The 14,296-nt window shown below is 45.2% G+C and overlaps 1 protein-coding gene across 1 annotated transcript; it reads left to right on the top strand.

Moving 5' to 3' along the window:
• Nucleotides 1–7,876: 7,876 nt before the first annotated feature.
• On the top strand, nt 7,877–12,923 carry LOC109782113 (mitochondrial uncoupling protein 1). Its single transcript, XM_020340704.3, has 9 exons — nt 7,877–8,167; nt 8,592–8,798; nt 8,901–8,970; nt 9,115–9,245; nt 9,337–9,435; nt 9,510–9,614; nt 9,716–9,790; nt 12,340–12,426; nt 12,653–12,923. The coding sequence occupies exons 1-9, from the start codon at nt 8,102–8,104 to the stop codon at nt 12,671–12,673; spliced, it is 861 nt and encodes a 286-aa protein (XP_020196293.1). The 5' UTR covers nt 7,877–8,101; the 3' UTR covers nt 12,674–12,923.
• Nucleotides 12,924–14,296: the final 1,373 nt, after the last annotated feature.

Here is a 14,296-nt window from a genome sequence, read left to right as displayed (position 1 = left end):
AATTTTTTGAGTTCCAGAAGTTTGCGTTAGTTACAGATTACTACAGATTGTTCTGTTTTTGACAGATTCTGTTTTTCGTGTGTTGTTTGCTTATTTTGATGAATCTATGGCTAGTAAAATAGTTTATAAACCATAGAGAAGTTGGAATAAAGTAGATTTAACACCAATAAAAATAAATAATGAGTTCATTACAGTACCTTGAGTGGTGTTTTGTTTTCTTTCGCTAACGGAGCTCACGAGATTTTCTGTTGAGTTTTGTGTTGTGAAGTTTTCAAGTTTTGGGTAAAGATTCGATGGACTATGGAATAAGGAGTGGCAAGAGCCTAAGCTTGGGGATGCCCAAGGCACCCCAAGGTAATATTCAAGGACAACCAAGAGCCTAAGCTTGGGGATGCCCCGGATGGCATCCCCTCTTTCGTCTTCGTTCATCGGTAACTTTACTTGGAGCTATATTTTTATTCACCACATGATATGTGTTTTGCTTGGAGCGTCATTTTATTTTCTTTTGTTTTGCTTGCTGTTTGAATAAAGTACCAAGATCTGAAATTATAAAATGTTAGAGAGTCTTCACATAGTTGCATAATTATTAAACTACTCATTGATCTTCACTTATATCTTTCGGAGTAGTTTGTCGTTTGCTCTAGTGCTTCACTTATATCTTTTAGAGCACAATGGTGGTTTTATTTTGAAGAAATAGATGAACTCTCGTGCTTCACTTATATTATTTTGAGAGTCCTAAACAGCATGGTAATTTGCTTTGGTTATGAATTTAGTCCTAATATGATGGGCATCCAAGATGGGTATAATAAAAACAAAAACTTTCATATAAAGTGCATTGAATACTATGAGAAGTTTGATACTTGATGATTGTTTTGAGATATGAAGATGGTGATATTAGAGTCATGCTAGTGGAGTAGTTGTGAATTTGAGAAATACTTGTGTTAAAGTTTGTGATTCCCGTAGCATGCACGTATGGTGAACCGTTATGTGATGAAGTCGGAGCATGATTTATTTATTGATTGTCCTCCTTATGAGTGGCGGTCGGGGACGAGCGATGGTCTTTTCCTACCAATCTATCCCCCTAGGAGCATGTGTGTATTACTTCGTTTCGATAACTAATAGATTTTTGCAATAAGTATATGAGTTCTTTATGACTAATGTTGAGTCCATGGATTATACGCACTCTCACCCTTCCACCATTGCTAGCCTCTCTAATACCGTGCACCTTTCGCCGGTATCATACATCCACCATATACCTTCCTCAAAACAGCCACCATACCTACCTATTATGGCATTTCCATAGCCATTCCGAGATATATTGCCATGCAACTTTCCACCGTTCCGTTTATTATGACACGCTCCATCATTGTCATATTGCTTTGCATGATCATGTAGTTGACATCGTATTTATGGCAAAGCCACCGTTCATTATCTTCATACATGTCACTCATGAGTCATTGCACATCCCGGTACACCGCCAGAGGCATTCATATAGAGTCATATCTTGTTCTAAGTATCGAGTTGTAATTCTTGAGTTGTAAGTAAATAAAAGTGTGATGATCATCATTATTAGAGCATTGTCCCAAGTGAGGAAAGGATGATGGAGACTATGATTCCCCCACAAGTCGGGATGAGACTCTGGACGAAAAATAAAAAAAGGGAGAAAAAAGAGGCCACAAAAAAAGGAGAGGGCCCAAAAAATGAGAGAAAAAGAGAGAAGGGGCAATGCTACTATCCTTTTACCACACTTGTGCTTCAAAGTAGCACCATGATCCTCATGATAGAGAGTCTCCTATGTTGTCACTTTCATATACTAGTGGGAATTTTACATTATAGAACTTGGCTTGTATATTCCAATGATGGGCTTCCTCAAATTGCCCTAGGTCTTCGTGAGCAAGCAAGTTGGAAGCACACCCACTTAGTTCCATTGTTGAGATTTCATACACTTATAGCTCTAGTGGATCCGTTGCATGGCAATCCCTACTCACTCACATTGATATCTATTGATGGGCATCTCCATAGCCCGTTGATACGCCTAGTTAATGTGAGACTATCTTCTCCTTTTTGTCTTCTCCACAACCACCATTCTATTCCACCTATAGTGCTATGTCCATGGCTCACGCTCATGTATTGCGTGAAGATTGAAAGTTTGAGAACATCAAAAGTATGAAACAATTGCTTGGCTTGTCATCGGGGTTGTGCATGATTTAAATATTTTGTGTGGTGAAGATAGAGCATAGCCAGACTATATGATTTTGTAGGGATAACTTTCTTTGGCCATGCTATTTTGAGAAGACATGATTGCTTTGTTAGTATGCTTGAAGTATTATTGTTTTCATGTCAATATTAAACTTTTGTTTTGAATCTTATGGATCTGAATATTCTTGCCACAATAAAGAAGATTACATGGATAAATATGTTAGGTAGCATTCCACATCAAAAATTCTGTTTTTATCATTTACCTACTCGAGGACGAGCAGGAATTAAGCTTGGGGATGCTGATACGTCTCCAACGTATCTATAATTTTTGATTGTTCCATGCTATTATATTATCTGTTTTGGATGTTTATGGGCTTTATTTTACACTTTTATAATATTTTTGGGACGAACCTATTAACCCAGAGCCCAGTGCCAGTTCCTGTTTTTCCCTTGTTTCAGTGTTTCGAAGAAAAGGAATATCAAACGGAGTCCAAACGGAATGAAACCTTCGGGAGAGTTATTTTTGGAACGGAAGCAATCTAGGAGACTTGGAGTGTACGTCAGGGAAGCAACAAGGTGGCCACGAGGCAGGGAGGCGCGCCTGCCCCCCGGGCATGCCCCCACCCTCGTGGGCCCCTCGTGGCTCCCCTGACCGACTTATTTCACCTATATATGTCCATATACCCTAAAAACATCGGGGAACACAATAGATCGGGAGTTCCGCCGCCGCAAGCCTCTGTAGCCACCGAAAACCAATCTAGACCCGTTCCGGCACCCTGCCGGAGGGGGGAATCCCTCACCAGTGGCCATCTTCATCATCCCGGCGCTCTCCATGACGAGGACGGAGTAGTTCACCCTCGGGGCTGAGGGTATGTACCAGTAGCTATGTGTTTGATCTCTCTCTCTCTCGTGTTCTTGAGGTGGTACGATCTTGATGTATCGCGAGCTTTGTTATTATAGTTGGATCTTATGATGTTTCTCCCCCTCTACTCTCTTGTAATGGATAGAGTTTTCCCTTTGAAGTTATCTTATCGGATTGAGTCTTTAAGGATTTGAGAACACTTGATGTATGTCTTGCATGTGCTTATCTGTGGTGACAATGGGATATCACGTGATCCACTTGATGTATGTTTTGGTGATCAACTTGCGGGTTCAGTGACCTTGTGAACTTATGCATAGGGGTTGGCACACGTTTTCGTCTTGACTCTCTGATAGAAACTTTGGGGCACTCTTTGAAGTACTTTGTGTTGGTTTGAATAGATGAATCCGAGATTGTGTGATGCATATCGTATAATCATACCCACGGATACTTGAGGTGACATTAGGGTTTTGGTTGATTTGTGTCTTAAGGTGTTATTCTAGTATGAACTCTATGATAGATCGAACGGAAAGAATAGCTTCGTGTTATTTTACTATGGACTCTTGAATAGATCGATCAAAAAGGATAACTTTGAGGTGGTTTCGTACCCTACAATAATCTCTTCGTTTGTTCTCCGCTATTAGTGACTTTGGAGTGACTCTTTGTTGCATGTTGAGGGATAGTTATATGATCCAGTTATGTTATTGTTGTTGAGAGAACTTGCACTAGTGAAAGTATGAACCCTAGGCCTTGTTTCCTAGCATTGCAATACCGTTTGTGCTCACTTTTATCATTAGTTACCTTGCTGTTTTTATATTTTCAGATTACAAAAACCTATATCTACCATCCATATTGCACTTGTATCACCATCTCTTCGCCGAACTAGTGCACCTATACAATTTACCATTGTATTGGGTGTGTTGGGGACACAAGAGATCTTTGTTATTTGGTTGCAGGGTTGCTTGAGAGAGACCATCTTCATCCTATGCCTCCCACGGATTGATAAACCTTAGGTCATCCACTTGAGGGAAATTTGCTACTGTCCTACAAACCTCTGCACTTGGAGGCCCAACAACGTCTACAAGAAGAAGGTTGTGTAGTAGACATCAGTGGGCGCCAACTGTCGTGGACTTGACACGGCAGATGTCCTAGCGAGAGGACTTAGTCGTGGAGCCATCGCAACTAGGTTAGCTTAAAGGGGTTAATCGGGACAAAGGACATAGAAAGTTTATACTGGTTCAGCCCCTCGCGGTGGAGGTAAAGGCCTACTCCAGTTTGGGATTGTATTGCTTGGGTTTCGATTACCAGGGAGCGAATACACTTGACCTAGTTCTCGATCTCTTGTTTCTTGAGTTAACCCGCCGCCGGGTCACCCCTTTAGATACACAGGTTGATGCCCGATGACTTACAGAGTCCCGTCCGGCTCATACACAACGTGTCCGGCTCGGTGACTAACTAGCTTGCCTTACAATACAAGTTACACATGTGGCGGTTCATCCCCTTGGGCCTCAAGTCGCCTTTGGGTCTTGGGCCGTCAATAGGCTTGCTATGACCCGCCAGCTTCATTGATAAGTCGCCAGTGGTATGACCCGGCCCCTCCTGGGCGGGTCATACCCAATAGTTATATCCCCAACAGAAACATCGGGACACCTTTGCGCCTATCAGTTATGAATCTTCATATTGATCTTGGGTGTGCGTAGGCGCGAATTGTTCTGTTTTCTACTATGTTTCCCAACAAGAACTGCAACAACGGAAGCGAAAAGGCAACCTCACATCCACGAGCACCGACGCTGAAAGCACAAGTGCTCCCTGGGTGATTTTGGTAATTAATGTCAACATATCTCTTGTTGGACTAATACTTTTATCTAGTATATTTCAGAGAGTCCAGCAAAGGCATGGCATGGACAAGAGGATGTGGAACCCCTTCGGGATGCTAAGGACAGAAGATTGGCAAAAGCGCAAAAAGCTCAAGACTCTACATTTTCATTTTAGTGATCCAAGATCACATTGAGTCCATAGGAAAAGCCAATACTATTAAAAGGGGATGAGGTGTTGCTTAATGGCTTGCTTGCTCAAAATGCTTAGTGATATGCTCCAGAAGCCCTCAACCACTTTCTCAATTCCACATATGTCCTAAACCTAAAGTCAAACTCGGCCCCACCGATTTGATCTATCCGGCACCACCGAGTTCACTTGACATAGCCACTGCTAGAAACCCTAATCAGTTCGGTCTCACCGATGGGATCTCGGTCTCACCGAGATGGGCTTGCAAACTCTCTGTTGCCTATTGCAATCATTTCAGTCCCACCGAGATATGCAGTCGGTCCCACCGAGTTTGCTTGACCAACTCTCTGTTTGCTCATTACCAAAATCGGTCTCATCGAGTTTGTGTAATCGGTCAAACCGAGTTGAGATTTTACCCTAACCCTAGCACATCGGTCCCACCGAGTTGATCATGTCGGTCCCACCGAAAACTCTAACGTTCACATTTTGAACCATATCGGTCTTACCGAGTTTCACTATTCGGTCCCACCGAGTTTGGTAAATTGTGTGTAACGGCTAGATTTTGTGTGGAGGCTATATATACCCCTCCACCCATCCTTCATTCGTGGGGAGAGCCATCAGAACGTGCCTAGACTTCCAGCATTCATTTTCTGAGAGAGAACCACCTACTCATGTGTTGAGATCAAGACATTCCAATCCAACCACAAGAATCTTGATCTCTAGCCTTCCCCAAGTTGCTTTCCACTCAAATCATCTTTCCACCATATCCAAATCTGTGAGAGAGAGTTGAGTGTTGGGGAGACTATCATTTGAAGCACAAGAGCAATGAGTTCATCATCAACACACCATCTATTACCTTTTGGAGAGTGGTGTCTCCTAGATTGGTTAGTGTCACATGGGAGCCTCCGTCAAGATTGTGGAGTTGAACCAAGGAGTTTGTATGGGCAAGGAGATTGCCTACTTCATGAAGATCTACCCTAGTGAGGCAAGTCCTTCGTGGGCGATGGCCATGGTGGGATAGACAAGGTTGCTTCTTCGTGGACCCTTCATGGGTGGAGCCCTCCATGGACTCGCGCAACCGTTACCCTTCATGGGTTGAAGTCTCCACCAACGTGGATGTACGATAGCACCACCTATCGGAACCACGCCAAAAATCTCCTTGTCTCTAATTGCGTTTGCACACTCCAATCCCATCCCTTTACATTCTTGCAAGTTGCATGCTTTACTTTCCGCTGCTCAGATACTCTTGCCATGCTTGCTTGAAATGTATTATGAATGTTTGAACTTGTGCTAAAACTCCACCTTAACTTAAAGAAATTAAAAACTGCTAATTTTCTTTGTTGATGGTCTAATCACCCCCCTCTAGACACCTCTTCTCGATCCTTTCACACGCCCAACAGGAAACACACAACCCCCGTCGACCCTGACAACTCGAAGCAGATCCACAACCTCCACCCATCCTAAGGCGACATGTTCAAGAAGATCACGACGTTGGGGCACCGTCGTCGTCCAGCCACTTGTGGCCAGGGTTTTCTCCCGAGATTGGGGGCGGGGGAGGAATTGAGCGCCTCTCAGGAGGGAGAACGGTAGGAGCCACCGTCTAGGTTGAGGTCGACTAGGGTTTTCCCCATCCTAGTCCTTCCCCACCACGCCCAGAAGCCAGCCCGATCTGGCGACCCGGAGGCGGCCGGATCCGCACCCGGCAAGGACGGATGGAGCTGAGATGGAGCGGTGGGATCCAGATTTGGCGCAGCCGCGAAGCATACCACACATCGATGAGCCACTGCCTCCCGTGCGATCGGTTGGGCTACCAACATCCGCAGTGCCACCCGCCGGAAGAGGTCGACGAGGCCTTCGCACCCAGGGCTGCCGCCCCGGTTTTCAGAACTCCCCGAAAGTCCCCGAATTGACGCAGGGCAGCAAAAACCTCGCCGCCACCTTCATCGGTAGCCACGAGGGGACACCGGTGGCCTCTTGGGTGGTGGCGAGGAGGGGAGGGAGGAGGAAGAGGGCTAGAGGGGCTAGGTAGGGTTGGGCGTTCGGTTCCCTGAACTGATCGGTGTGGTTCTTCAGTTTCTGCAACAATTCGGTTTTGAGAAATCACCGACCGGTCTGTCAATAAAAAATTGTGAAACCGAGGTTCCGTTGCACCGAAAAATCGGTCCGGTCATCGGTTGTGACCCAATGGCACCGATATATATACTTATATAATAAAAAAAGCGAGCAGCAGCAGGAATCATTGTGGCCGTACTGACAGTACTCAGTGTCTGTACCGGTGTACACCCTGTAGCACTGCGTGCTTGCCTGCTAAAAGATAGTACTAGCCTCCACGCCAATTCACATGCTCAGCATTGGAAAGACCAGGAAGCATCGACCATTAAACTCAATGCCGGAATTATCTTAATAAAAAAAACTCCATGCGGGAAGCGAGGAGGCGGTGAATTTAATTGCAGAGGTTAGTCGGCGCACGGCTCGCTCGCTACCTCGGTATACTCGTTACGCATGCGGCTGCGGGGGATTAGGGTAGGCCCATAGGGATAGCAGTAGGCGCGTATGGGCCAGGCCTTCTTTTTACTGGGTGTTGGGTCAGTTCGACCGAGGGCTAAACCCGAATTTATCGAACTAACTTCGGTTTTCCAGACATGCAAACCGATTGTACTACCGAAATTTTCGGTTTCGGTGTATTCGACTTCGATGCCGGTTATTTTGGTTCGGTACATCGGTTTTCAGGTTATATGCCCAGCCCTAGGGCTAGGGCGGGGGCTCCAACTATTGTTTGGTGCTAGCTAATGACGTACAACTTCTACAATCTACAAAACGATTTCAGAGACTGCAGATATGAATCATTTGATAGAGTTTACTGTAACAGCCCAGGCCTGAGCAGCCGACGAAGCCTGGAAACAAGAAAGACGCTGAGATCTGAATCTAGATCTTAAATATGGACTAGATCAGCAGCCTACTCGGAGCTTGCTTCTACCCTTCTTTCCCTCTGCTCGCCATCGACCGAACCACAGCCGCCGCCGCTTCCCCGGGGATAAAATGGCGACGGCCTCTTCCTTCGCCGCCGTCTTCATCAGCAGCGCCATCGCCTCCTGCTTCGCTGAGGTACACCACAGGATTGCAGTCTCTCTTGCTCTATCCTGGCTGTGCCGCTGCCTAGCATATCGCTTGTATTGGGGATTGGGATGAATGCCTGCTCGATCTTGCTAATGCACCCCGTGATAGAAGGGAAGCTTTTTGGATAACATTTCCAGCCTCCATACCATACCAGTGTAGTACATATACTAGTGGTATATTAGTCTGTTTCTCGTGCCATAAAAAACAAGCAACAAGACCCGAGTAGGAGAGACTAGAGAACCATTCCATTTTCATCAGCTGAGCTGCTGCACTAAACTAGAGCTATAGCTAGGCCTAGGGTTTCTTTGTTGCCTTACCTCTCCTTACCTGGATATTATATGATGATTACTCAGAGTCTCAGACTCGTTATGATCATAATACTTGAGATTGTTGTTGTGATTGATTCCATCAGGTGTGCACCATTCCTCTGGACACAGCCAAGGTGCGTCTTCAGCTGCAAAAGAAAACAGCTGCTGGGCCTGCAGGTACAGTAGGAATGCTGGGCACAATGATGTCGATTGCAAGGGAGGAAGGCGTCACCGCACTTTGGAAGGGCATCATCCCTGGCTTTCATCGCCAGTGCCTCTATGGCGGCCTCCGTGTCGGCTTGTATGAGCCTGTCTGTGCTGCTCCCATTTCACCTTGCAGTTGCAGTGCATTTCCCTTCTTCAGTTCAGAGCGACCAATTGCCTGACAGGATTGCTCTTTCTGCGCATTGCAGGTCAAAGCCTTATTTGTGTTTGTAGGTGATGCCACTTTAATGAACAAGATTCTTGCCGCTCTTACAACTGGTAAGCATTTCCAGCCTCTCTTCACTGGAAAAACTCTACTTTTCTCATAACATTGCCACACTACCCTGGTCCATTGTAAAGGGCCATGCCAGGTTAATGTGGATGACGAAACACACACTGAACGAATTAACTATGTGTGTATAGGTGTCATAGCGATTGCTGTCGCAAATCCAACTGATCTTGTCAAAGTGAGATTGCAAGCAGATGGAAAATCTACTGCCGTCAAGAGGCACTATTCTGGAGCCCTTAATGCGTATGCCACCATAGTCAGACAGGTTGCTGCTACGATTCATCGTGACAACGACCAGTAAAAGGTTACAAAATTATTTCTCTCGCCCATGGTCTGTAAGCTTGTTATTTTTCTAGGAAGGTATCGGAGCTTTGTGGACTGGCCTTGGTCCTAATATGGCACGAAATGCTTTGATTAATGCCGCCGAGTTGGCCAGCTACGACCAATTTAAACAGGTGCCTCTTCATTCTCCCTCATCTTTCGATCCTGTATTTAATTATACTTTCATCACATTTTTCTTTGTGTGCAGATGTTTCTAGGTCTTCCTGGGTTTACAGATAATGTTTATACTCATCTTTTAGCTGGACTCGGTGCCGGTATTTTTGCTGTTTGCATTGGATCTCCAGTGGATGTGGTATTGTCTGCAAAAGCTTTATACCTCACTATTTCCCTTGTCTTCTATATTAACGAATGGTCTAGTTTTCACATAATTTTAACCGCATGAGTCCTTTGTAGGTGAAATCAAGAATGATGGGCGATTCAACATACAGAAGTACATTTGATTGTTTCGCCAAGACATTAAAAAATGATGTATGATGAACAATTTCCATTGTTTTCAGTATTGTGCTGTTTTATACCTCCAAATTTCTAAGAACTTTATAGAAGATAACTTTTGATGTTCTATCACCAATATCCAAACACTTAGCGAACAAAATAATAATTCATTTTCCACTTGTGAAGCCCATATCTGTATGTATCAAATATGTCAACATCTGCCCTTAATATACTATATCATCCTTACTCAAATAAGAAACGGCAATATAGTTGATATTTTGTGTCAGATAGATAGTCATCACCTTGTTAGGTTATTGAGTTTTTCCCTTCCATGGGTGCCTGGTTGGTTTGCTCAACATGCGTAATGGTTGTTGATGTATCCAGGAGATAAATGTCGTTTTATTGCTGACTACCTGTTTGCTGGATTATTTGAAGATGATGACTTATGCTTGACTGCATTTTGCAGCTTAATCAGGAAACATGTGCATGGCTATTTTTTCTGCCAGCTTTTTTCTAATGCTTATTATCACATTCCAAACCTCTCGTCCCTCTCGCGTCGCCCCTGCCTCTGGTCCCTCGACACGAGAGGCGCCAACCCTAGCTGCCAGCGCCCCAAGGACTCCCCTCCCCCCCCTCCGTTGCCGTCTAGGGTCGGCGCCGGCAAAGCCCGTGCGTTGGCCGGCAGCGGTGGAGGGCTGCTCCTCCTTCTCTCGGATCGAACGGCGGCGAGGGCGCTGGATCCGCGGGAAGCGGCCTCTCCCTTGGTCCATGGCGGCGCGACGGCGGGGCTTGTGGTGGCACGGGTGGAGATCAGCCAGATGATGGGGTGGGGCTGGGCGTGGCCGGTAGCGGCGGCGAGGTCCGGCCTGGATCCGAGGGCGGTGGCCCTGGTCGGTGGTGGAGAGTGAAGCTTAGGCAGCCTGCAGCGGCATGGCGTGGTGGTGCCCCTGTCCAAGGCGGAACTACGCCGGTGATCTGGTGCTCCGAATTGGATTAGATTAGTGACGGTGACGAGCAAAAGCGGGATCTTTCCTGGCGGCTCACGCGGTTGGGCGAAGTGGGGTGGCGGCCCTCCTCCCAGGCTCCAGTGGTGGTGCACTCCGGTAGTGGCTGGTCGCCGGATCTGGGCGGCCTGATCTGGGGCTTTGAAGGTGGTCTGGCCGGTGCACAAGATAGCGGTTGGATTCTCGTGGGACAGATCCAGGTGAAAACCGTCTTCGGCTGGTGGCCGGAGCCGGTGATGGCCAGGCGCCGTTTCCTTCTTGAAGGCATCATCGAGGTGGAGCTCCCACCTCATTCCGCTACCTTCGGGGGAAACCCTTGATCAGTCGATCGAATGATGGCGGCGCTTAAGTGTCATTCCCTCGTTGGGGGCATCATTCTTGTAGGGGTTCATTGGCTAGAGGGACCAGTGGACGACTACAGCGGTGGAGCGGCGTGGCATCTGACATGCCGACAACAGTGGGTCTCAGCGATGGACGCGTGCAGGATGGTGGCGCTGTCTGGTGTCGTGGTGGCTTCGACGGCAGTTGGGCTTGGCAAGGCATATGCATTGATCTTTCCTGAAGATGGGACGGTGGAAGATGGCGGCGGCGGACTTTTCCGTGTGTGTTGAGGGTCCGCTACACCGGTTGGTGCTCTCGGCTCAAGGCAGCCTGGGGTGGCCACCGGATTAGATGGTATGCGTGGATGCTCCAGGGCACTCCATGAGACTTGTAGGTGTAGCGATTGAGGTCGCCAGGAAGGTGGCTTTGGGTTGATCCATGCATCTACTTTGTCGGACTGTGTTGAATAATTAATAAAGATGGCTGTATGCATCGCTTGATGCAGAGGCCGGGGGTAAGCCCCTCCTTTTCGAAGTAAAAAAACATGCCGATGTATTGTAGTTTGAGTTTAGCCTAGATTTTGTTAAGATCACTGCGGAATTTTAGAGCTACGACAGAGAGAGAGAGAGAGAGAGAGAGAGAGAGAGAGAGAGAGAGAGAGAGAGAGAGAGAGAGAGAGAGACATTGGGAAAGCTAGGAAGGAAAAGAAACGTGTCTCTTTGGCCATTCCAAAGCTTTGCTTTCGGGTCTGTATCGAACCGCTTTATTTGTTTTGTACTACTTTTTGTTGTAAACGCTTGATTCAGTTCGCTAAAGCCGGGCAAGCGCCTCCTTTCTAAAGGTAATTCCAAAGCAGCAGTTGTGTACTAGGAAAATTTCGTTGGTTAGTCTACCCCCAAACTTCCGTTTCTGTCCCATTCAGGCCACAGTTGCTAGCAGTTTTGATGATATGGCACGCTAGAGTTTCATGATGTGGCATACCACATTTAGCGAAAATTGATGAAATGGCATGCCGTCTCAGTAATCATTTTCTATAAATAGGCATAACATACGCCTGTGTGAATGCCAGCAACTCGTGGTTCTACCAACTATACCTCTTTTTATTGTTGATCTGGTTTTGGATGGTGCAAATGCTTGTGCTGGAGGAATATGCTTTATTCTGCAATAATTTAGAAAGTGTAGTGCCATGTTACTAGGTGCTTTGCAGAAAATCATCACTACAATACATCCATACTGACCAAAGACCCTGCTTTTCTGCAGGGACTTGCTGCTTTCTACAAGGGGTTTATTGCAAACTTTTGTCGAGTTGGGTCATGGAATGTGATAATGTTCTTAACTTTGGAACAGGTAACCTTTTCTACTCCCAACATAATTCTGACTTTTATGAGCTTCTTTGGACCTCATGACTTTGTTACATTTTAATTTAATAATATGGCTGCATGCATCGATTGATGCAGAGGCCGGGGGTGGTCCTCCTTTTCAAAAAATAAAATAAAATTCTGACTAAATATTTTGCACACACTATTCCTGTAAAACTAACTGATCCATTTTTCTTTTGGTTGAATATAAAAAGGTTAGAAGCTTCTTTCAGTAAGGATTATATATGAAATCTGCGCTGCAAGGTTTCATGGAACAAGCTGGGTACAGCTTCTGGAGCAACAGACATACACAGTCATTCAGCATAGGATTCAGATTTTCATTGTACAGGAGATTGCATTCTCATGTTGTAATTTGATCTATTTGATGACTACGACCCAATCAGTCATGAGCATATTGTAAATTGTTAGCTTTTACCGATGCCCACTTTATTGGGTTAATAAATTTGAGACGTTATACTTAAAAAACATCTGCTTATTTGTGCAATTTGAATAGATATCATAAGAAACTTCCTTTATAATCGGTAAATACATGTCAGCAAGTTTTTTTTGTTCATTGTGATTAAAACAAGGACAACGCTAACGCCCACACGTGTGGTGGGAGTCAAACTCGCCCACACGCCCTATAGCACACAGACTACGCCATGTCATCGCATGCATGCATGTGAAAATCTTTTTGGATTTTCTATTTTTAAAATGTTTTATCTCTTAAATGAAAAATCCGATTGAAGATCCGTTTTTACCATTAAATCCTTCGCGACGAGATCTTCGAAGCTAGATCTTGTATCAATATATTTCGACGAAATTTCTTTGGTAAAAGTTGCCGTGTCTATTGCACATGAATTGCCATGATGTTTACACTGAAGTTGCCATGATATATTTCAGCTATTTTCTTCTATATTTAAAAGTAAATTTTGACATATTATAAAACGGGGAATTAAGAAACTAGACTTGCCATGCACCATAAATTAAAATTGGCATGATACATGCATTTAAAATTGCCATGGTTCATACAAAAAAAATATTTTCATTGTCAAAGTACTGGAATTGCCATCATCGAAAAACTAAAATTGCCATGATCTAGAAACTAAAATTGCCACATGGCAACTTTAGTTTAAGCACTATGGCAACTACAGTGTAACATCATGGCAACTTTTGGGCAATTTTTTTTTGTCGAAACATATCAACATGGGTTCTAGTTTTGAAGATCTCGTCATGACGGATTTAATGGTGAAAACGGATTTTTAATTCGCTTTTTTAATTAGGAGATAAAACATTTTTAAGCTGAAAACCAAAAATATTTCTGCTCATGTCATCTGTTCATACGTGGCAAAATGAATGGTGATGGAGGCGTGTGGGCGATGTGCAAACGCCACACGTGTGGGCGTTAGTTTTTCCGTAAAACAATGTTCTGAGTGTCAACTTACTTCCCCTGCTCATCCTCCAAGCATGTTCTCCTTCCGACTCTGGTTCAAACATGGTGGTCATCTATGTAGCCATACAACAGTGTTAAATTAATTGCGAGTGTATTGGCGTCGATCCGCTACCCTATTTTAATCATGCTTCGCTTAAACTTACGTAGAATAAACTCAGCAACAAGTGGACCATCTACTGAACGATCCAAGCCCTCACCGGAAAGCATCGCCAACGCCTCGGAGGAGTCTGATTGGAGAATGATCGGGCCTTCACTATGTTTTAATGCCAACACCATGACCTGTATCAGGGCATGAATTTCTCCTGCTAAAGCATCATTGCACTATCAGGGCTGGAGGCCCGTGACGTCCTCTCACCTCGGGCCAGTCCCAGGCGACACGACCAGGAGCGCGGGCAGGAGGCCCGCA

Source organism: Aegilops tauschii, chromosome 3, assembly GCF_002575655.3.
Source record: "Aegilops tauschii subsp. strangulata cultivar AL8/78 chromosome 3, Aet v6.0, whole genome shotgun sequence".
In the NCBI taxonomy this organism is placed as follows: Eukaryota; Viridiplantae; Streptophyta; class Magnoliopsida; order Poales; family Poaceae; genus Aegilops; species Aegilops tauschii.
Note: the sequence above shows the minus strand (reverse complement) of the source record. Positions and strands in the feature narration are given on the sequence as shown.